We start from the raw sequence: 22,386 nt of genomic DNA on the forward strand, positions 1-22,386 counted from the left end.
CATTACAATTAATTGCCAACCATATTATCTCCCAAGAGAATTCTCCTCCGTCATCGCCACGTCCGTTTCCATCCCCCCTCAAGCCGAAACCTCGACGGCCCTCAAAAGAACTTGATTGGACTTTATGCAAACTGGAAACCACATATCCTGAGGCTGCATTTATTGTAGCTGGGGACTTTAACAAAGCAAATCTGAAGACTACGCTGCCGAAATTCTATCAACATATTGACTGTCCTACTGGCGCTGGTAATACAGTCGACCATTGCTATTTAAACTTCCGGGATGCTTACAAGGCCCTCCCCCGCCCTCCTTTCGGCAAATCTGACCACGACTCCATCTTGCTCCTCCTGTCCTATAGACAGAAAGTCAAACAGGAAGTGCCCGTGCTTCGTACTATTCAATACCCTAACCAGAAACCGTGGATAGATGGTAGCAGTCGCACCAACCACCGCATTTAATAATCATTAAGCTCGAGGCCCTGAACCTCACCCTGTGCAACTGGGTCTTGGACTTACTTACAGGCCGCCCCCAGGTGGTGAAGGTAGGAAACATCACCTCCACTCCGCTGATTCTCAACACTGCGGTCCCACAAGGGTGAGTGCTCATCCCCTCCTGTACTCCCTTTTCAGCCATGACCGCGTGGCCAAGCACGCCTCCAACACAAGTTTGCAGACAACACTAAAAGGCTTGATTACCAACGATGAGACAGCCTACAGGGAGGGAGGCTCTGGGAGTGTAGTGCCTGGGAAACAACCTCTCACTCAATGTCAACAAAAGGAGATGACCGTGCACTTCAGGAAACAGCAGAGGGTGCACCCCCTTATCTACATTGATGGGACCACAGTGGAGAAGGTGGAAAGCTTCAAGTTCCTTGGCGTACACCTCACTGACAGACAAATGAACCACCCACACAGTGTGGTGAAGGCACAACAGAGCCTCGTCAACCTTGTGGCTAAAGAAATTTGGCTTGTCACCTAAAACCCACACATTGCAGATGCAGTTGAAAGCATCCTGTCAGGCTGTATTGCCGCCAACGCTCGTCAGAGGGTGGTGCGGTCTGGCCAAGGAATTACCGGGGGCAAATTATCCCCCCTCCAGGAAACTTACAGCACCCAATGTCACCGGCAGGCCAAAAAGATCAAGGACAACCTCCCAAGCCACTGCCTGTTCACCCCGCTATCATCTAGAAGGCAGTCAGTACAGGTGCATCAAAGCCAGAACCGAGAGACTTAATAGCTACTCTCGCAAGGCCATCACTAGCACTTTAGAGGCTGCTGCCTATAGGAAGCGGCTAGGAATCACTGGCCACGTCAAAAGTATTTACAGATCTGCCATTCCTCATCTCATATGTATATACTGTAACTTCTTCCATAGGTTTATAGTCTTAATTCATTCCTACTTAAGTGTATACACGTTGTGTAATTTGTTAGATATTACTGCGCTGTCGGAGCTAGAAGCGCAAGCATTTTGCTACACCCACAACATCTGATAATAACCTGCATGTGACCAATAGTTGATTTGCAATTACATTTGCATTGATGTCAGTGATTAGAGGGCAATAAAGTGCTGAGTACCAGGCAGTTATCAAGTATAGTAGGCTACTTATGACCATCAGCATAGCTTGGAAAAGCCCAGTCACATGGAATTGACTGCCTTCATGACCACAGGTGTGGTGGTAATACGGTCACCATAGCCTTATTCCTTCCATTTCCCAGAAATGGACTGGTTCAGCATATAACACCAACAATAAAGGAAGTGAAGCAACAATTTTAGCTCTGGATTTATTCATATAGAATGTGAATCAACGCCCATAGTACTGTAAAGACAAGCATCAAAGTAATTCCAATGTTTTTGCAAAGTCTTCTCAACGTCTTGGTTCCAATGCCTCATCAACGAGCGCCACTATAATTAAACAAAAAACAAATATTAACACTCAGAACAAGCTGCAAAGAATGAACATTTAGTGAATGAGTGTACCTGCATGCACATTTGACAGAAGCAGTGCCTGGTGGAGTCTCAGTACCCGGGATCTTTTGTCCAGTTCTGGTAACACACCAAGAGGAACCTACCAGAAGTGGACATGTTAAAAAGCTGTTGCATAAGTCTTATTTTGTTAGTCCCCATGAGGTCAACTGCTATTTCCAAGGGGGTTAAGGTTAGAATTAAGGTACGGTTTTTGTGTTAAGGGTAGGGGAAATAGGATTTTAAATGGGACTGAATTGTGTGTCCCCACAAGGTTAGCTGTACAAGACTGGGTGAGCATTAACCTGTAGATCCCCAGTGTTGCTCAGGGGTGTATTCTCCCTGGCAGTCACACGTGGGCACGTAGACTCCAGGCGGGCCATTTATCACAGCATCTCTAGCACGCTCACAAGGGGTCTTGGGTCGTTTCATAGCATCTGGACACACAGGTAACATGCATTGTAACGTAGACATAACATTCTGGAAGCTTGGGCTGCATGTGGAATCTTGGGTTGCCTCGCGTGTGGGACCCTTCTCAGTAGTTGATACGGAATAGAGTTCCATTTCAGATGCAACCTAGGGACTTCCTGGCTAAAAATTGAAATTCTGCTACTTGTTTAAAGGGCCCACACAGTCAAAATTCAGTTTCTGTGATTGTATCATATTGTGTAACTGTAAAAGTGGGGGTAAATTGTATCAGTGTCACTTCTTGATAGTTGCTAGACAAGCCAGTCATACATAAAGTTGAATGATTAAACCAATCATATCAGAACACCTCAGTCCAGCATCTAGACACCGATATACATCTCTGGAACTAGAGGAGTGGCAGGTAGCCTTGCCGTTAGAGCGTTGGGCCAGTAGTTCATATCAGTGTACTGACAAGTTGATATATCCATCTATGTTCCCTTCAGCAATGCACAACCTTTATTATTCCAGTGTCAGAGGGTGTCCCATGGAGAACCGGTTATGAAAACATTTAAGTCACACCTGCATGTGTGAAATAGGACAGAGCAACACCCACTAATGTTTATTAAAATGCAGGTGTGAGGTATGTAACTCCTACCTCCCAGAGCAAAAACCGTGCTGACAAGCAGAATGATGGTCAATGTCGCCATGATGATAGGTCTCCTGAGAGAGAGAGAGAGAGAGGATTAGTTGAGAATTTTAGTCAGCTGTGATAGTACTGGAATATTCCAAGTCAGTGGAATGGCTGGTGGAACTAGAGGAGAGGTTAAGGAAACCCTGTGTTAATTACAACACTTAAGCAACTGCTAAGGCAGCCTTTCCTAAATCCAGTCCTGAGGACCCCAAGAACCGAGTATTGGCAACACGGTGCTACTAGTCTTCTGCCAAAACTCAGGTATTAGCTCTTCAACCACATACAATAGATAAGCCTGGCACACAGGAATATGTATTCTTCACAAATGGCTCCTCATTTCTTATGTAGTGAACCATCTTTGACGAGGGCCCATAATGCACTACATAGGGATTGGGAAGCAGCCTAGATCTAGTCAGAGACTACCCATTTACTGCAAAGGTAACTATTAGTCTATGCTCTTAAATGCAGGGGGTCACTCCACAAAATGGCACCCTATATAGTGCACTACATTTGACCAGGGCCACATAAGATTAAGGTGCCATTTGAGATGCAGATAGTCTATTAAATAATGACACAATCTCACCTTCTACACTCTTCCAAGGATTCACTGGGAGTCTCTCTCTTTGTTGTCTGTGAGTTATGGTCTACCTCTTCTACCTCTCATTTTAAAGGACCTGTCACAGGTGTGACTAGTTGCCTCATTAACCCAACGAGAGATCCCGATGTCGGGCCATTAGCCGGTGGTGTAAACAACTTAAGTAGAAATACTTTAAAGTAGTACTTAAGTCGTTTTTTGGGGGTATCTTTACCTTACTATTTATATTTTTGACAACTTTCACTTAACTACATTCCTAAAGAAAATAATGTACTTTTTACTCCATACATTTTCCCTGACAGCCAAAAGTACTCGTTACATTTTGAATGATTAGCAGGACAGAAAAATGGTCCAATTCACGCACTTATCAATAGAATGTCCATGGTCATCCCTGCTGCCTCTGACCTGTCAGACTCACTAAACACAAATGCTTTGTTTGTAAATTGTGAATGAGTGTTGGAGTATGCCCCTGGCTTTCCGTAATTATATTTAAAAAAAACAAGAAAATGGTGCGGTCTGGTTTGCTTAATGTAAGGAATTTGAAATGATTTATACTTTTGCATTGATACTTAAGTATAATTGATCAATTACATTTAATGTTGATACTTCAGTATATTTAAAACCGAATAATTTTAAACCTTTACTCAAGTAATATTTTACTGGGTGACTTTCGCTTTTACTTGAGTCATTTTCTTTGAAGGTATCTTCATAGGCAGTGAAGAGAGTAGTAGAGGAAGATGGCTCCAGTATCGAGGGATCCTGAGAGGCTCCCTGTGAGTATGCCATTGCCAATAGAGAGTGATAGGAATAACATGTGTTTCAGTAAGGTTGGTTTCTTAGCATTCATAGCCATGGTGATCAACTGTACCACAGAAATGGAACATAAATCACTGAAAATAGATGTTGTGGTTGTAGCTGCAGAGAACTCGTTGGGTCATGAGATTTTACAGCAGAAGTGTTACAAGGTGTGATGAACGATAGTGTCCCGTTCTCCCAGGCTGCCGGCCTGCTGTAGGATAAGATAGACCCAAGTAGTGGAATACTGGTGAGGTTATAATGGGTCTAGGACCAGATAGGGTCATGTAGTGGAATAGTGGTGAGGTTTTAATGGGTCTAGAATCAGATAGAGCCAAGTAGTGGAATAGTGGTGAGGTTTTAATGGGTCTAGAATCAGATAGGGCCAAGTAGTGGAATAGTGGTGAGGTTATAATGGGTCTAGTATCAGATAGGGTCATGTCGTGGAATAGTGGTGAGTTTACAGTGGGGGAAAAAAGTATTTGATCCCCTGCTGATTTTGTACGTTTGCCCACTTACAAAGAAATGACCAGTCTAGAATTTTAATGGTAGGTTTATTTGAACAGTGAGAGACAGAATAACAACAAAAAAATCCAGAAAAACGCATGTCAAAAATGTTATAAAATGATTTGTATTTTAATGAGGGAAATAAGTATTTGACCCCTCTGCAAAACATGACTTAGTACTTGGTGGCAAAACCCTTGTTGGCAATCACAGAGGTCAGATGTTTCTTGTAGTTGGCCACCAGGTTTGCACACATCTCAGGATGGATTTTGTCCCACTCCTCTTTGCAGATCTTCTCCAAGTCATTAAGGTTTCGAGGCTGACGTTTGGCAACTCGAACCTTCAGCTCCCTCCACAGATTTTCTATGGGATTAAGGTCTGGAGACTGGCTAGGCCACTTCAGGACATTAATGTGCTTCTTCTTGAGCCACTCCTTTGTTGCCTTGGCCGTGTGTTTTGGGTCATTGTCATGCTGGAATACCCATCCACGACCCATTTTCAATGCCCTGGCTGAGGGAAGGATGTTCTCACCCAAGATTTGATGGTACATGGCCCCGTCCATCGTCCCTTTGTTGCGGTGAAGTTGTCCTGTCCCCTTAGCAGAAAAACACCCCCAAAGCATAATGTTTCCACCTCCATGTTTGACGGTGGAGATGGTGTTCTTGGGGTCATAGGCAGCATTCCTCCTCCTCCAAACACGGCGAGTTGAGTTGATGCCAAAGAGCTCCATTTTGGTCTCATCTGACCACAACACTTTCACCAGTTGTCCTCTGAATCATTCAGATGTTCATTGGCAAACTTCAGACCGGCATGTATATGTATTCTTGAGCAGGGGGACCTTGCGGGCGCTGCAGGATTTCAGTCCTTCACGGCGTAATGTGTTACCAATTGTTTTCTTGGTGACTATGGTCCCAGCTGCCTTGAGATCATTGACAAGATCCTCCCCTGTAGTTCTGGGCTGATTCCTCACCGTTCTCATGATCATTGCAACCCCACGAGGTGAGATCTTGCATGGAACTCCAGGCATAGGGATATTGACAGTTCTTTTGTGTTTCTTCCATTTGCGAATAATCGCAACAAATGTTGTCACCTTCTCACCAAGCTGCTTGGCGATGGTCTTGTAGCCCATTCCAGCCTTGTGTAGGTCTACAATCTTGTCCCTGACATCCTTGGAGAGCTCTTTGGTCTTGGCCATGGTGGAGAGTTTGGAATCTGATTGATTGATTGCTTCTGTGGACAGGTGTCTTTTTTACAGGTAACAAGCTGCGGTTAGGAGCACTCCATTTAAGAGTGTGCTCCTAATCTCAGCTCGTTACCTGTATAAAAGACACCTGGAAGCCAGAAATCTTTCTGATTGAGAGGGTGGTCAAATACTTATTTCCCTCATTAAAATGCAAATCAATTTATAACATTTTTGACATGCGTTTTTCTGTATATTTTTGTTGTTATTCTGTCTCTCGCTGTTCAAATAAACCTACCATTAAAATTATAGACTGATCCTTTCTTCATCAGTGGGCAAACGTACAAAATCAGCAGGGGATCAAATACTTTTTCCCCCCACTGTATAATGGGTCTAGTATCAGATAGGGTCATGTAGTGGAATAGTGGTGAGGTTTTAATGGGTCTAGTATCAGATAGGGTCATGTAGTGGAATAGTGGTGAGTTTATAATGGGTCTAGTATCAGATAGGGTCAAGTAGTGGAATAGTGGTGAGGTTATTTTTATTTTGTATTTTATTTCACCTTTATTTAACCAGGTAGGCAAGTTGAGAACAAGCTCTCATTTACAATTGCGACCTGGCCAAGATAAAGCAAAGCAGTTCGACAACATACAAAAACACAGAGTTACACATGGAGTAAAACAACATACAATCAATGATACAGTAGAAAAAAATAAGACTATATACAATGTGAGCAAATGATGTGAGATAAGGGAGGTAAGGGCAAAAAAGGCCATGGTGGCAAAGTAAATAAAGTATAGCAAGTAAAACACTGGAATGGTAGATTTGTTATTTGAAGAAAGTTCAAAGTTAAAATATAAATAATATGGTGCAAAGGAGCAAAATAAATAAAATAAATAAAAACAGTAGGGGAAGAGGTAGTAGTTTGGGCTAAATTATAGATGGGCTATGTACAGGTGCAGTGACCTGGGACCTGCTCTGATAGCTGGTGCTTAAAGCTAGTGAGGGAGATAAGTGTTTCCAGTTTCAGAGATTTTTGTAGTTCGTTCCAGTCATTGGCAGCAGAGAACTGGAAGGAGAGACGACCAAAGGAGGAGTTGGCTTTAGGGGTGACCAGAGAGATATACCTGCTGGAGCGCGTGCTACAGGTGGGTGCTGCTATGGTGACCAGTGAGCGGAGATAAGGGGGGACTTTACCTAGCAGGGTCTTGTAGATGACCTGGAGCCAATGTGTTTGGCGACGATTATGAAGCGAAGGCCAGCCAACGAGAGCGTACAGGTCGCAGTGGTGGGTAGTATATGGGGCTTTGGTGACAAAACGGATGGCACTGTGATAGACTGCATCCAGCTTGTTGAGTAGGGTATTGGAGGCTATTTTGTAAATGACATCGCCGAAGTCGAGGATTGGTAGGATGGTCAGTTTTACGAGGGTATGTTTGGCAGCATGAGTGAAGGATGCTTTGTTGCGAAATAGGAAGCCAATTCTGGATTTAACTTTGGATTGGAGATTATTGATGTGAGTCTGGAAGGAGAGTTTACAGTCTAACCAGACACCTAGGTATTTGTAGTTGTCCACAAATTCTAAGTCAGAACCGTCCAGAGAAGTGATGCTGGACAGGCGGGCAGGTGCAGGCAGCGATCGGTTGAAGAACATGCATTTAGTTTTACTTGTATTTAGGAGCAGTTGGAGACCACGGAAGGAGAGTTGTATGGCATTATATATAACGGGTCTAAGGTCAGATAGGGTCAAGTAGTGGAATAGTGGGAGGTTTTAATGGGTCTATAGTCAGATAGGTTCAGGTAGTGGAATAGTAGTGAGGTTTTAATGGGTCTATGTTCAGACAGGGTCAGGTAGTGGAATAGTGGTGATGTTTTAATGTGTGTATGGTTAGTTGGTAGGGCAATTTTTGTTTTCAGTTTTTTTTCTATCCATTTCCCCATTCTTTTATACCCTCCCCTATTTTGTGTCACAAAATGTCATGAATTCACTCTCCAGAACAGGACACAGCCCACACGTTATAACTCAGTCCACGTAAACTTGCATCTCAGCCCATGTAGACTTGCGTCTTCAGAGCGTAGCTGGATTGTGCATCACTTGCAATCAATCAAATCAATCAAATGTATTTTTAAAACCCTTCTTACATCAGCTGATGCCACAAAGTGATGTACAGAAACCCAGTCTAAAACCCCAAACAGCAAGCAATGCAGGTGTAGAAGCACGGTGGATAGGAACAACTCCCTAGAAAGGCCAGAACCAAGGAAGAAACCTAGAGAGGAACCAGGCTATGAGGGGTGGCCAGTCCTCTTCTGGCTGTGCCGGGTGGAGATTATAACAGAACATGGCAAAGATGTTCAAATGTTCATAGATGACCAGCAGGGTCAAATAATAATAATCCCAGTGGTTGTCGAGGGTGCAACAGGTCAACAAGTCAGTAAATGTCAGTTGGCTTTTCATAGCCGATCATTCCGAGTATCTCTATCGCTCCTGCTGTCTCTAGAGAATTGAAAACAGCAGGTCTGGGACAGGTAGCACGTGCGGTGAACAGGTCAAGGCTCCATAGCCGCAGGCAGAACAGTTGAAACTGGAGCTTCAGCACGGCCAGGAGGACTTGGGACGACACATATCTTGATGCTGGGGACCACAACACATTAAAAAAACAGTTTCTGGCTAAAGAGACAAGACTAACAAGGGAAATCCATGAACTAATAGTACAGGTAGATAGCAATAAAAATGATACTGCAGAGATACAAAATAAGTTAGAGGAAAAACAAAAAGAACTTGAGGAACTTATTCAAGAACGATCTAATGTAATCTATTACAAAAATAAAGCAAACTGGATGGAATATGGAGAAAAATGCACCAAGTTCTTCCTGAATCTCCAATACAGGAACGCTAACAAAAATAATTTGCAGAAACTCGTTACTGAAGACGGAGTCGTCTATGATTCTCCGAATTATCTTTTAAAAGAGGAAGGTAATTATTTTAGGCAGATGTTCACTTTTCCGTCTCATCCTTTCCCACTGAATGAAGATTATGGTAAGGAATTCTTTCCAAATAATATAACAAATGGAAAATTAACAAATGTACAGAAAGATCAGTGTGAAGGCCAAATTACAGAGGAATAACTTTTTGAGACTTAAATCCTTTCAGTCTGGAAAAACCCCAGGGCTTGATGGCATACCGGTAGAGGTATATCAGGTATTTCTTGATTGTCACGTCTTGACCAGTAGAGGGTGTAGTTGGGTCAGGACGTGGCAGAAGGGAGTGAGTGTTTTATTGTTTCATTTAATTTTGGCCGTGTGACTTCCAATCAAGCACAGCTGTAGAGGGTTGTGGTTGATTGGGAGTCACACATAAGTTGCCTACGTTTCCGTTGTGTGGGGTGGGTAATTGTTCTTGTCACTGTTGTTGCACCTGACAGGACTGTGTTGGCTGTCAGTTTTGTTGTTTTGTGAATTGTATGGTGTTCGTAACATTAAAAATGACAACCCTAACTCCGCCGCATTTTGGTCCACTTCTTCCGTAGACAGCCGTTACATTGATATACTAAAAGCTCCATTGTTAGATTGTTTTAGCTTCTCCTACAGAAATGGTAGTCTGTCAGGTACTCAGCAGGAAGGTCTGATTTCTCTATTATTAAAACAAGACCCAGATGGCAAATATAAAGACCCAGTCTATCTAAAAAACTGGAGGCCCCTTACACTTCAATGTTGTGATGCTTAAATACTAGCAAAATGCAAAGCAATCAAAATTAAAAGGGTTTAATGACAGGTTTTTGACATGGACGATACATTGGATATAATATACGACAACTACTAGAAATAATAGAACATCATGAAACATATAAGAAGCCAGGAATAGTATTTATAGCGGATTTTGAAAAGGCATTTGATAAAGTAAGACTGGATTTCATTTATAAATGCCTGCTTTTTTTTAAATTTCGGTAATTCTCTTATGAAATAGGTGAAAATAATGTATAGCAACCCCAGGTGTAAAATAGTAAATAACAGCTACTTCTCAGAGAGTTTTGCAATGTCAAGAAGAGTTAAACAAGGGTGTCTGCTGTCACCATATCTATTCGTTATGGCCATCGAAATGCTAGCAATGAAAATCAGATCCAATAACAGCATTAGAGGATTAGATATCCAAGGTTTAAAACAAATGCTGTCCATGTATGGGGTGGAAGGGTAGCCTAGTGGTTAGAGCATTGGACTAGTAACCGAAAGGTTGCAAGTTCAAATCCCCGAGCTGACGAGGTACAAATCTGTTGTTCTGAACAGGCAGTTAACCCACTGTTCCTAGGCCGTTATTGAAAATAAGAATTTGTTCTAGTTAAATAAAGGTAAAATAAAAAAAAATGTATGCCAATGACTCAACTTTTAAATTAAGTCCGCAAGCTAGATCCCTGCATTGTCTCATTGAAGATCTAGATAACTTTTCTGTACTCTCTGGACTAAAACCTAATTATGATAAGTGTTCAATATTACGTATTGGATCCTTAAAAAATACAACTTTTACATTACCCTGCATGTTTACCTATAAAATGGGCTGATGGTGAAGTAGACGTACTCGGTATTCCGGTATTCATATCACAAAAGATAAAAATAAGCTCTACACAATGAATTTCAATAGAAAACTTGTAAAAATAGACAAGATCCTGCAACCATGGAGAGGTAAATACGTCTATTTATGAAAAAATGGCCCTGATTAACTTCTTAGTCATATGTCAGTTTACTCACTTACTTATTGCGCTGCCCACTCCTGATGATTTTTTTTTCAAATCATATTAGCAAAATATATTTTGCTTTATCTGGGACGCATTAACCAGACAAAATAAAACGTGCATATCTATATATTGAATATGAATTGGGTGGGTTGCGATTATTAAACATAAAAGCACTAAACCTCTCTCTAAAAGCTTCACTCATTCAAAAGTTTTATTTGAACCCTAAATGGTCCTCAAGTAGATTACTAAGAAAAGCAAATCCATTGTTTAAAAATTGCCTTTTTGCCTTTGTGCAGATTGCCATGTCTCATTTTCAATGAATTGAAAATGATACTTTTTTCAAAGTATCTCTCTTTTTCAAACAAGCATTGCAGAGCTGGCTACAATTTCAATTTCATCCCCCTGAAAAGATACAACAAATATTACAACACATTATGGCTGAACTCAAATGTGCTGGTTGATAAAATACCTGTATTAATTAATGGGAAAGATGTTTGAAAAGGGTATTTTGTTCTTAAATTATATTGTAAATTGGAATGGTATAGTTATGTCCTTCATGGAGTTATCAGAATTGTAAGGAAAGGTCTGCTCAATCCAAGAGTACAACCAATTGATTACAGCATTACTCCAAAAATGGAGGAGGCAGGTGGGAGCAGGAGGAGGTAGGGAACTGGTCTGTCTGCCCAACATAAAGGATCAAACCTTGCGTAGGAATTAAAATTGCATAAATAGGAAAGTATACCACTTTCATTTGAGGACCAGGATGTTGACAACTGTGCCATACAGATTGCAAAATAGATGGGAAGAGATTTTTGATGTACCCATTCCATGGTACAGGGTGTATGAGTTGTTATATATAACAACGCAAGATTCAAGACTTTGTGCTTTTCAGCAGAAATGATTATATAGAAGTCTTGCTACCAACAAAATGTTGAATATTTGGGGCATAAAATCATTGAAGCTCTGCAGATTTTGTTGTGAGGATACAGAATCAATAGACCATTTATTTTGGTATTGCCCTCAGGTAGCCTGTTTCTGGTTTCAGGTTCAGGAATGGCTGAAAATGCATGGCATTGATCTAAAATTGACCCTAGATATAGTACTGTTAGGAGATCTGGAGAGACCAGGTCAGTCAATTACTAACATACTAATACTCTTAGTAAAAGTATTTATCTTCAACTCGCAATCTGTGGAATCTATTCGATTAAATAGATTGAAATTGTACGTTAAACATCACAGCATAGTTGAAAGATATGTGTTGCGTAGAAACCCGAAGTGGGTGGCCAACAGAGATAGATGGGATGGGCTGAGGGAAGCTGAGGGTTGGTATGTGGAATTGGAGACAAGTGGGTGTGGAGTTGCTGTGTGAGAGATTGACCATCATTCTAAGAAACAAGTAAAAAATAAAACAATTCTACATAAAACATAATAAAAAGTACATTTGAATGACACTAAGTGGCAGTGTTTTTACAACTAATGCCGGTTTGCTGAGGCTGATGCCGTGCAGGTGTTTGTACACATGCATACACACACACTCTCATTCAAATAAACACATATAATAACACACACATAGATGTAATAGTGCCAGACATGCACACAAACATATACAGTTGGAATTGCTGTTACAATTTTAGTTGTCCTTGATGCCCTTTGTTTTATATTTGCATTGTTGTTTGCTGTTTTCTTCTGTCTTTTCCTTTTTTCTCTTTCATTCTCTTGGTTGTTGGTGCATTGGGGGGTTCTTGGTGGTGGTGAGTGGAATTAATTGTATTTTTTATTTATTTTTCTCATCCTGGGGGTACTGTGGGAGGGGTCTCCAATGGTTGAGGGACAGCTATTGGAGGAATGTGGGGGGGATCTTGGAGGGGTTGGGTTCACGTTTTTTGGCCTGGTGGTAGATCGGCCAACATGCCCTTGAGCAGAGCATTGACCCTGGATGCTTCTGTGTGTCGCTCTGAATGGGAATCTGTGGATGACTGGTATGATGTAGTTGTTGAGCGGCTTCACTGCAAGTATATTGTATGTTTTGAGTATTCAATAAAAAAAACGAATAAAAATAAGATGCCGACAGATGACAGATTCACAACTAGCTCTTAGAAAACTTTGCAGTATTTTGTTTCTTTGTGTACTATTTTTGACATTATTAGTTCAGGAAATGTTTTGTGTCATTACGTACAGCCGGGAAGAACTATAGGATATTAGAGCGGCGGTAACTCAGCAGAACTAGCAACATTACGACCAGGAATACGACTTCCCTGGAGCAGATCCTTTGTTCACTCTCCCCAGAGCAATTTAATTTATTCCAGAGGCCGACCCACAACGTCACCGGTGGAGGAGAGGCACTCGAGGCGACCTGCTGGTTCGACTTAGGAGGAGGGCACACCACCCACCGCTTCCGAGTATATTACTCGCTAATGTTCAGTCTTTGGTTAACAAAGTTGATGAGCTTAGAGCAAGGATTTCTTTCCAGAGAAACATCGGGGCCTGTAACATACTTTGTTTCACGGAAACATGGCTCTCTCGCGATACTCTGTCGGAGTCAGTAAAGCCAGCAGGATTCTCAGTACATCGCGCAGATAGGAATAAACAACTCTCGGGGAAGCAGCAGGGCGTGTTTCATGATTAATGACTCATGGTGTAATTCTAGGAACATACAGGAACTCAAGTCATTTTGTTCACCCGACCTAGAATACATCACAATTAATTGCCAACCATATTATCTCCCAAGAGAATTCTCCTCCGTCATCGCCACGTCCGTTTCCATCCCCCCTCAAGCCGAAACCTCGACGGCCCTCAAAAGAACTTGATTGGACTTTATGTAAACTGGAAACCACATATCCTGAGGCTGCATTTATTGTAGCTGGGGACTTTAACAAAGCAAATCTGAAGACTACGCTGCCGAAATTCTATCAACATATTGACTCTCCTACTGGCGCTGCTAATACAGTCGACCATTGCTATTTAAACTTCCGGGATGCTTACAAGGCCCTCCCCCGCCCTCCTTTCGGCAAATCTGACCACGACTCCATCTTGCTCCTCCTGTCCTATAGACAGAAACTCAAACAGGAAGTGCCCGTGCTTCGTACTATTCAATACCCTAACCAGAAACCGTGGATAGATGGTAGCAGTCGCACCAACCACCGCATTTAATAATCATTAAGCTCGAGGCCCTGAACCTCACCCTGTGCAACTGGGTCTTGGACTTACTTACAGGCCGCCCCCAGGTGGTGAAGGTAGGAAACATCACCTCCACTCCGCTGATTCTCAACACTGCGGTCCCACAAGGGTGAGTGCTCATCCCCGCCTGTACTCCCTTTTCACCCATGACCGCGTGGCCAAGCACGCCTCCAACACAAGTTTGCAGACAACACTAAAAGGCTTGATTACCAACGATGAGACAGCCTACAGGGAGGGCGGCTCTGGGAGTGTAGTGCCTGGGAAACAACCTCTCACTCAATGTCAACAAAAGGAGATGATCGTGCACTTCAGGAAACAGCAGAGGGTGCACCCCCTTATCTACATTGATGGGACCACAGTGGAGAAGGTGGAAAGCTTCAAGTTCCTTGGCGTACACCTCACTGACAGACAAATGAACCACCCACACAGTGTGGTGAAGGCACAACAGAGCCTCGTCAACCTTGTGGCTAAAGAAATTTGGCTTGTCACCTAAAACCCACACATTGCAGATGCAGTTGAAAGCATCCTGTCAGGCTGTATTGCCGCCAACGCTCGTCAGAGGGTGGTGCGGTCTGGCCAAGGAATTACCGGGGGCAAATTATCCCCCCTCCAGGAAACTTACAGCACCCAATGTCACCGGCAGGCCAAAAAGATCAAGGACAACCTCCCGAGCCACTGCCTGTTCACCCCGCTATCATCTAGAAGGCAGTCAGTACAGGTGCATCAAAGCCAGAACCGAGAGACTTAATAGCTACTCTCGCAAGGCCATCACTAGCACTTTAGAGGCTGCTGCCTATAGGAAGCGGCTAGGAATCACTGGCCACGTCAAAAGTATTTACAGATCTGCCATTCCTCATCTCATATGTATATACTGTAACTTCTTCCATAGGTTTATAGTCTTAATTCATTCCTACTTAAGTGTATACACGTTGTGTAATTTGTTAGATATTACTGCGCTGTCGGAGCTAGAAGCGCAAGCATTTTGCTACACCCACAACATCTACTAATAACCTGCATGTGACCAATAGTTGATTTGCAATTACATTTGCATTGATGTCAGTGATTAGAGGGCAATAAAGTGCTGAGTACCAGGCAGTTATCAAGTATAGTAGGCTACTTATGACCATCAGCATAGCTTGGAAAAGCCCAGTCACATGGAATTGACTGCCTTCATGACCACAGGTGTGGTGGTAATACGGTCACCATAGCCTTATTTCTTCCATTTCCCAGAAATGGACTGGTTCAGCATATAACACCAACAATAAAGGAAGTGAAGCAACAATTTTAGCTCTGGATTTATTCATATAGAATGTGAATCAACGCCCATAGTACTGTAAAGACAAGCATCAAAGTAATTCCAATGTTTTTGCAAAGTCTTCTCAACGTCTTGGTTCCAATGCCTCTCATCAGCGAGCGCCACTATAATTAAACAAAAAACAAATATTAACACTCAGAACAAGCTGCAAAGAATGAACATTTAGTGAATGAGTGTACCTGCATGCACATTTGACAGAAGCAGTGCCTGGTGGAGTCTCAGTACCCGGGATCTTTTGTACAGTTCTGGTAACACACCAAGAGGAACCTACCAGAAGTGGACATGTTAAAAAGCTGTTGCATAAGTCTTATTTTGTTAGTCCCCATGAGGTCAAATGCTATTTCCAAGGGGGTTAACCTGTTAGGGCTAGGGGGCAGTATTGACACGGCTGGATAAAAAACATACCCGATTTAATCTGGTTACCACTCCTACCCAGTAACTAGAATATGCATATACTTATTACATATGGATAGAAAACACCCTAAATTTTCTAAAACTGTTTGAATGGTGTCTGTGAGTATAACAGAACTCAAATGGCAGGTCAAAACCTGAGAGATTCCTTTACAGGAAGTGGCCTGTCTGACCATTTCTTGAACTTGTTTTCCATCTCTATCATTTACTAAGGATCTCTGCTCTAACGTGACACTTCCCACGTCTTCCATAGGCTCTCAGAGCCCGGGAAAAAACAGAATGTCGTCATTCCAGCCCCAGGCTGAAACACATTATCGCCTTTCTCAAGTGGCCGATCAAGGGACACTGGCTTATGCGCGTGACCCCGACCGCCCCCGCCTTTAGGATTTTTTCCTCTGTTTGCCGAAAAGGAGATTCCCTGTCGGAATATTATCGCTTTTCTACGAGAAAAATGTCGTAAAAATTGATTTTAAACAGCGGTTGACATGCTTCGAAGTACGGTAATGGAATACTTAGAATTTTATTGTCACGAATTGCGCCATGCGCACGACACTTCTTTACTATTTCGGATAGTGTCTGGAACGCACGAACAAAACGCCGCTATTCGGATATAACGATGGATTATTTTGGACCAAACCAACATTTGTTATTGAAGTAGCAGTCCTGGGTGTGCATTCTGACGAAGACAACAAAAGGTAATCAAACTTTTATAATATTAAATATGATTATGGTGAGTGCTAAACTTGCCGGGTGTCTAAATAGCGAGCCCGTGATGCCTGGGCTATGTACTTAGAATATTGCAAAATGTGCTTTCACCAAAAAGCTATTTTAAAATCGGACATATCGAGTGCATAGAGGAGGTCTGTATCTATAATTCTTAAAATAATTGTTATGCTTTTTGTGAACGTTTATCGTGAGTAATTTAGCAAACTGTTAGTAAATTCCCCGGAAGTTTGCGGGGGGTATGCTTTTTCTGAACGTCACATGCTAATGTAAAAAGCTGTTTTTTGATATAAATATGAACTTGATTGAACAGACATGCATGTATTGTATAACATAATGTCCTAGGTGTGTCATCTGATGAAGATCATAAAAGGTTCGTGCTGCATTTAGCTGTGCTTTGGGTTTTTGGTGACATTATATGCTAGCTTGAAAAATGGGTGTCTGATTATTTCTGGTTGGGCACTCTCCTGACATAATCTGATGTTTTGCTTTCGTTGTAAAGCCTTTTTGAAATCGGACAGTGTGGTTAGATAAACGAGAGTCTTGTCTTTAAATAGCTGTAAAATAGTCATATGTTTGAGAAATTGAAGTAATAGTATTTCAAACGATTCAAAAATCGCGCCACTGGATTAGACTGGCTGTTACGTAGGTGGGACGAATTCGTCCCGCCTAGCCCATAGAGGTTAAACATCACAGCATAGTTGAAAGATATGTGTTGCGTGGAAACCCGAAGTGGGTGGCCAGCAGAGATACATGGGATGGGCTGAGGGAAGCTGAGGGTTGGTATGTGGAATTGGAGACAAGTGGGAGTGGAGTTGCTGTGTGGGAGATAGAATGATGGTCAAAGATAAAAGTCCAAATAAAACATTTAAAAAAGTACATTTGAATGACACTAAGTGGCAGTGTTTTTACAACAAATGCCGGTTTGCCTGAGGCTGATGCCGTGCAAGTGTTTGTGAACATGCATATACACACACTCTCATTCAAATAAACACATACATGTAATAGTGCCAGACATGCACACAAACATTTACAGTTGGCGTTGCTGTTATGATTTAATTGTCCTTGATATCCTTTGTTGTAAATTGCATTGTTGTTTGCTGTTTTCTTCTGTCTTTTCCTTTTTTCTCTCTTTAGTTCATTCTCATGGTTGTTGGTGCATTGGGGGGTTCTTGGGGGTGGGGAATGGAATTAATTGTATTTTTTATTTTTTTTCTTCCTGGGGGGGCTGTGGGAGGGGTCTCGAATGGTTGAGGGACAGCTATTGGGGAACTGTGGGGGGGATCTTGGAGGGTTCGGGATCAAGTTTTTGGCCTGGTGGTAGATCGGCCAACATTACATTTACATTTCAGTCATTTAGCAGACACTCTTATCCAGAGCGACTTACAGTAGTGAATACATACATTTCATTTCATGCATTTTTTTTTGTACTGGGAATCGAACCCACAACCCTGGCATTGCACACACCAAGCTCTACCAACTGAGCCACAGGGAGGGCTCAACATGCCCTTGAGCAGAGAATTGACCCTGGATGCTTCTGTGTGTCGCTCTGAATGGGAATCTGTTGGACGACTGGGATGATGTAGTTATTGAGCGGCTTCACTGCAAGTATATTGTATGTTTCGAATATTCAATAAAGTAAAAAAAAATAATTAATAAAATATTTTAATAAAAAAGGACTCAGCCAATGCAGTACGACTCAGCCCACGCAGTATTTATTATGGATCCCCATTAGCTGCTGCCAAGGCAGAAGCTACTCATCCTGGGGTTCAGCAAAATCAAGGCAGTTATACATTTTAAAGACATTACCATACATTCATAACAGATTTCACAACATATTAAGTGTGTGCCCTATGGCCTCTACTCTACCACATATCTATAACACAAAATCCAAGCGTACATGGGTGTAGTGTGTATGTTATCGTGTGTTTGTATGCATGTGTTGCTTCAGTGTATTTTTATCCGTTTTTTAAAATCTAATCTTACTGCTGGCATGAGTTTCTTGATGTGGAATAGAGTTCCATGTAGTACTGTGCACCTCCCATAGTCTGTTCCGGAAAGTAGTATCTTGGCAGCAATTCGAACATGAAGGCCTGATTCACGCAGTCTCCTCCGAACAGTTGATGTTGAGGTGTCTTACTTGAACTCTGTGAAACACATATTCTAAGACTGGTATCTCTATTGATCATATCCTCTGCAAGAGAGGTAACTCTGGGTCTTCCTTTCCTGTGGTGAGCCTCATGAGTCATCGTAGCTCTTGGTTTTTGAGACTAAGAACTTTGAACGTTTCTTTAAGTGCAATGTTCCGCATTGACTGACCTTCCTGTCTTAAAGTAATGGGCTGTTTCTCTTTGCATTGAGCTGTTCTTGCCATAATATGGACTTGGGCTTAAAATAACAAATAGGGCTATTTTCTGTATACCACCCCTACCTTGTCACAACTGATCGGCTCTTACGCATTGAGGAAAGAAATTCCACAAATTAAGTCACACCCGTTAATTGAAATGCATTCCATGAATCTGGTTGAGAGAATGCCAAGAGTGTACAAAGCTGTCAAGGCAAAGGGTGGCTACTTTGAAGAATCTCAATATATTTTGGTTTAAGATGTGATTCCATGTGTTATGTCATAGTTGAAAATATTAGATGAAAACCCTGGAATGAGTAGGTGTGTTCAAACTTTTGACTGGTACTGCAAATATAGTAGATCTAACCTATAGAAAGCTGATGGGATCCTCTTTCTAATAGAAGCCATGAGGCAGTTCTCAGACAATTGCATAGGTTATAGAAATGTTGCGCAACATGAGCTCATGAAATGTTTTACATTTGCATTGATGTCAGAGTGATTAGAGGGACAATAGAGTGCTGAGTACCAGGCAACTAATGACCATCACCAGCATCAGAGCTTGGAGAAGCCTAATTACTAAATGGTCACGTGGAATTTGACTGCCTTCATTTCTTGTAACTGCCGGTAATACAGTCCTACAATTAGACAAAAAACATTAACATCCAGAATCAGCTGCAAAGAAATAACATTTAGTGAATGAGTATGTATATACACACACACACACCTTGGTGGAACAGTTGCTAGCAGTTGATAGCAGTGCCTGGTGGAGTCTCCGTACCCTGAATCTTCTGTCCAGTAGTGGTCACACACCAACAGTAACCTACCAGAAATAGACATGTTGCACATACAATATTTACTGTAACATTCAACTGAATTGGAGAATTTAGTGTGTGTATATGTGCGTCCGTGTTAACCTGTAGAGCCCGAACATTGCTTAGGGGTGTATTGTCCAGTGGCGTCACACGTGGGGATGTAGGCTCCAATTGGGCCATGTGTCGCGGCATATCTAGCACGCTCACAGGGGTCATGGGTCGTAACGTAGCATCTGGACACAGGTAACATAGATTGATTGTAATGTGGACATAACATTGCAGCACATGCATGCCGGAATCTTGGGTTGCGTCCCATATGGGCCCTGGTCAGAAGTATTTTATACGGAACATGTTCCATTTCAGATGTAACCTAGGTACTTCCTGGCTAAATACTGAAATTGCGCTACTTGTTTAAAAGCCCTGTGCAGTCAATTCAGTTTCTGTCTTTTGTATAACAGCTGATGAAACTAAGACTGAAAGTGGGGGTAAGTTGTGTCAGTGTTACTTCCTGACAATCCAATCATACATCCAGTTGAATGATCAAACCATTCATATCAGAATACCTCAGTCCAGCATCTAGACACCAATATACATCTCTGGAACAAGAGGAGTGGCAGGTAGCCTAGCGGTTAGAGAGTTGGGCCAGTAACACAAAGGTTCCTAGTTTTAATCCCTGAATGTCAAGTTAACCTCTATGGGCTAGGTGGGACGCTAGCGTGCCACCCGTGGTGCACTCCATCAACAGCAGGTGCATTTCAAGAGCGGCAAATTTGAATCCAAATAAATGTCAAAATTCAAATTTTTCAAACATACAACTATTTTACACCCTTTGAAAGATAAACATCTCCTTAATCTAACCACGTTTTACGATTTCAAAAAGGTTTTACGGCGAAAGCATAAATTTAGAGTATGTTAGGACAGTACATTTACAAGAGTTGTGTGTAATGTTTTGTCAAGTCAAAGACAGGGTCACCAAAACCATAAAACCAGCTAAAATGATGCACTAACCTTTTACAATCTCCATCAGATGACACTCCTAGGACATTATGTTAGACAATGCATGCATTTTTAGTTCTATCAAGTTCATATTTATATCCAAAAACAGCGTTTTACTATGGCATTGATGTTGAGGAAATCGTTTCCCTCCAATAACCGGCAGTCAAGTCAGCGTCACAAATTAAATAATTAAAATTAGAAAACATTGGTAAAATATTATATTGTCATTTAAAGAATTATAGATTTACATCTCTTGAACGCAATCAACTTGCCAGATTTAAAAATAACCTTACTGGGAAATCACACTTTGCAATAATCTGAGCACTGCGCCCAGAAAAATACGCGTTGCGATACAGACTAGACATCATGTTGGGGAGATCTAAAATCGAAAATACTATGTAAATAATCCATTACCTTTGATTCTCTTCATCAGATGTCACTTCCAGGTATCACAGGTCCATAACGAATGTAATTTTGTTCAAAAAAGCTCATCATTTATGTCCAAAAATCTCCGTCTTGTTAGCACATGATCTAAGCCAGCTGGACTTCTCGTCATGAACGAGGGGAAAAAATATATTTACGTTCGTTCAAACATGTCAAACGTTGTATAGCATAAATCATTAGGGCCTTTTTTAACCAGAACATGAATAATATTCAAGGTGGACGAATGCATACTCTTTTATAACGTATTGGAACGAGGGTACCCAACATGAACTCGCGCGCCAGGTGTCTAATGGGACATCATCGTTCCATGGCTCTTGTTCGGTCAGATCTCCCTCCAGAAGACTCAAATCACTTTGTAAAGGCTGGTGACATCTAGTGGAAGCAATAGGAAGTGCCAAAATATTCCTCAGCCCCTGTGTTTTTCAATGGGATAGGTTTAAAGGTAATACAACACATCAGGTATCCACTTCCTGTCAGAAAATGTCTCAGGGTTTTGCCTGCCAAATGAGTTCTGTTATACTCACAGACACCATTCAAACAGTTTTAGAAACTTTAGAGTGTTTTCTATCCATATATAATAAGTATATGCATATTCTAGTTACTGGGTAGGATTAGTAACCAGATTAAATCGGGTACATTTTTTTTATCCAGACGTGCAAATGCTGCCCCCTAGCCCTAACAGGTTAAAATATCTGTCTATGTGCCCTTGAGCAAGACAACCTTCTCTCCAGTGTCACGGTTGATAATGGCTGCCCAAGGGACAACTGGTTATGAAACAAAACATTAATACGTACATGTGTGAATAGGACAGATCAACACCCACTAACGTTTATATTAAAATGTTGGTGAGTAAGTGTGAGGTACATCACTCTTACCTCCCAGAGCAAAAGCTGTGCTAACAAGCAGAATGATGGTCAATATCGCCATGGAGATAGTCTCCTGAGAGAGAGAGAGCGAACAAGAGCGAGATTAGTAGAGCATTTTAAATCATCTGGAATGGCTGTGGGTACTAGAGGAGAGGTTGAGGAAACCCCGTGTTAACCTGTTATGGCTAGGGGGCAGTATTTTCACGGCTGGATAAAAAACATACCCGATTTAATCTGGTTACCACTCCTACCCAGTAACTAGAATATGCATATACTTATTACATATGGATAGAAAACACTCCAAAGTTTCTAAAACTGTTTGAATGGTGTCTGTGAGTATAACAGAACTCATTTGGCAGGCAACAACCTGACAAGGTTTCAGGCAGGAAGTGGCCTGTCTGACAAGGTGTCGTTCTTCTTGTCTCTGTTTATTGAA

General features: G+C 41.8%; 1 protein-coding gene across 1 annotated transcript; it reads right to left on the minus strand.

Moving 5' to 3' along the window:
* Positions 1-1,767: 1,767 nt before the first annotated feature.
* Positions 1,768-3,787, minus strand: LOC106578176 (equistatin-like). The gene is made up of 5 exons (XM_045701697.2): positions 3,645-3,787; positions 3,026-3,090; positions 2,268-2,399; positions 1,978-2,065; positions 1,768-1,902 (listed from the first exon to the last, which is right to left on the minus strand). The coding sequence occupies exons 2-5, from the start codon at positions 3,075-3,077 to the stop codon at positions 1,890-1,892; spliced, it is 285 nt and encodes a 94-aa protein (XP_045557653.2). The 5' UTR covers positions 3,078-3,090; positions 3,645-3,787; the 3' UTR covers positions 1,768-1,889.
* Between the last annotated feature and the right edge of the window lie 18,599 nt (positions 3,788-22,386).

The sequence above is a fragment of the Salmo salar genome, chromosome 18 (assembly GCF_965601325.2).
Source record: "Salmo salar chromosome 18, fSalSal1, whole genome shotgun sequence".
Lineage (NCBI taxonomy): Eukaryota > Metazoa > Chordata > Actinopteri > Salmoniformes > Salmonidae > Salmo > Salmo salar.

Coding starts and splice junctions, on each gene's coding strand:
- LOC106578176 (XM_045701697.2), bottom strand. CDS start 3,077: ATGGCGACATTGACCATCATTCTGCTTGTCAGCACGGTTTTTGCTCTG. Junction 2,400..3,025: donor CACGGTTTTTGCTCTGGGAG/GTAGGAGTTACA, acceptor CTGTGTGTCCAG/ATGCTATGAAACGACCCAAG. Junction 2,066..2,267: donor GCAACACTGGGGATCTACAG/GTTAATGCTCAC, acceptor CACTTCTGGTAG/GTTCCTCTTGGTGTGTTACC.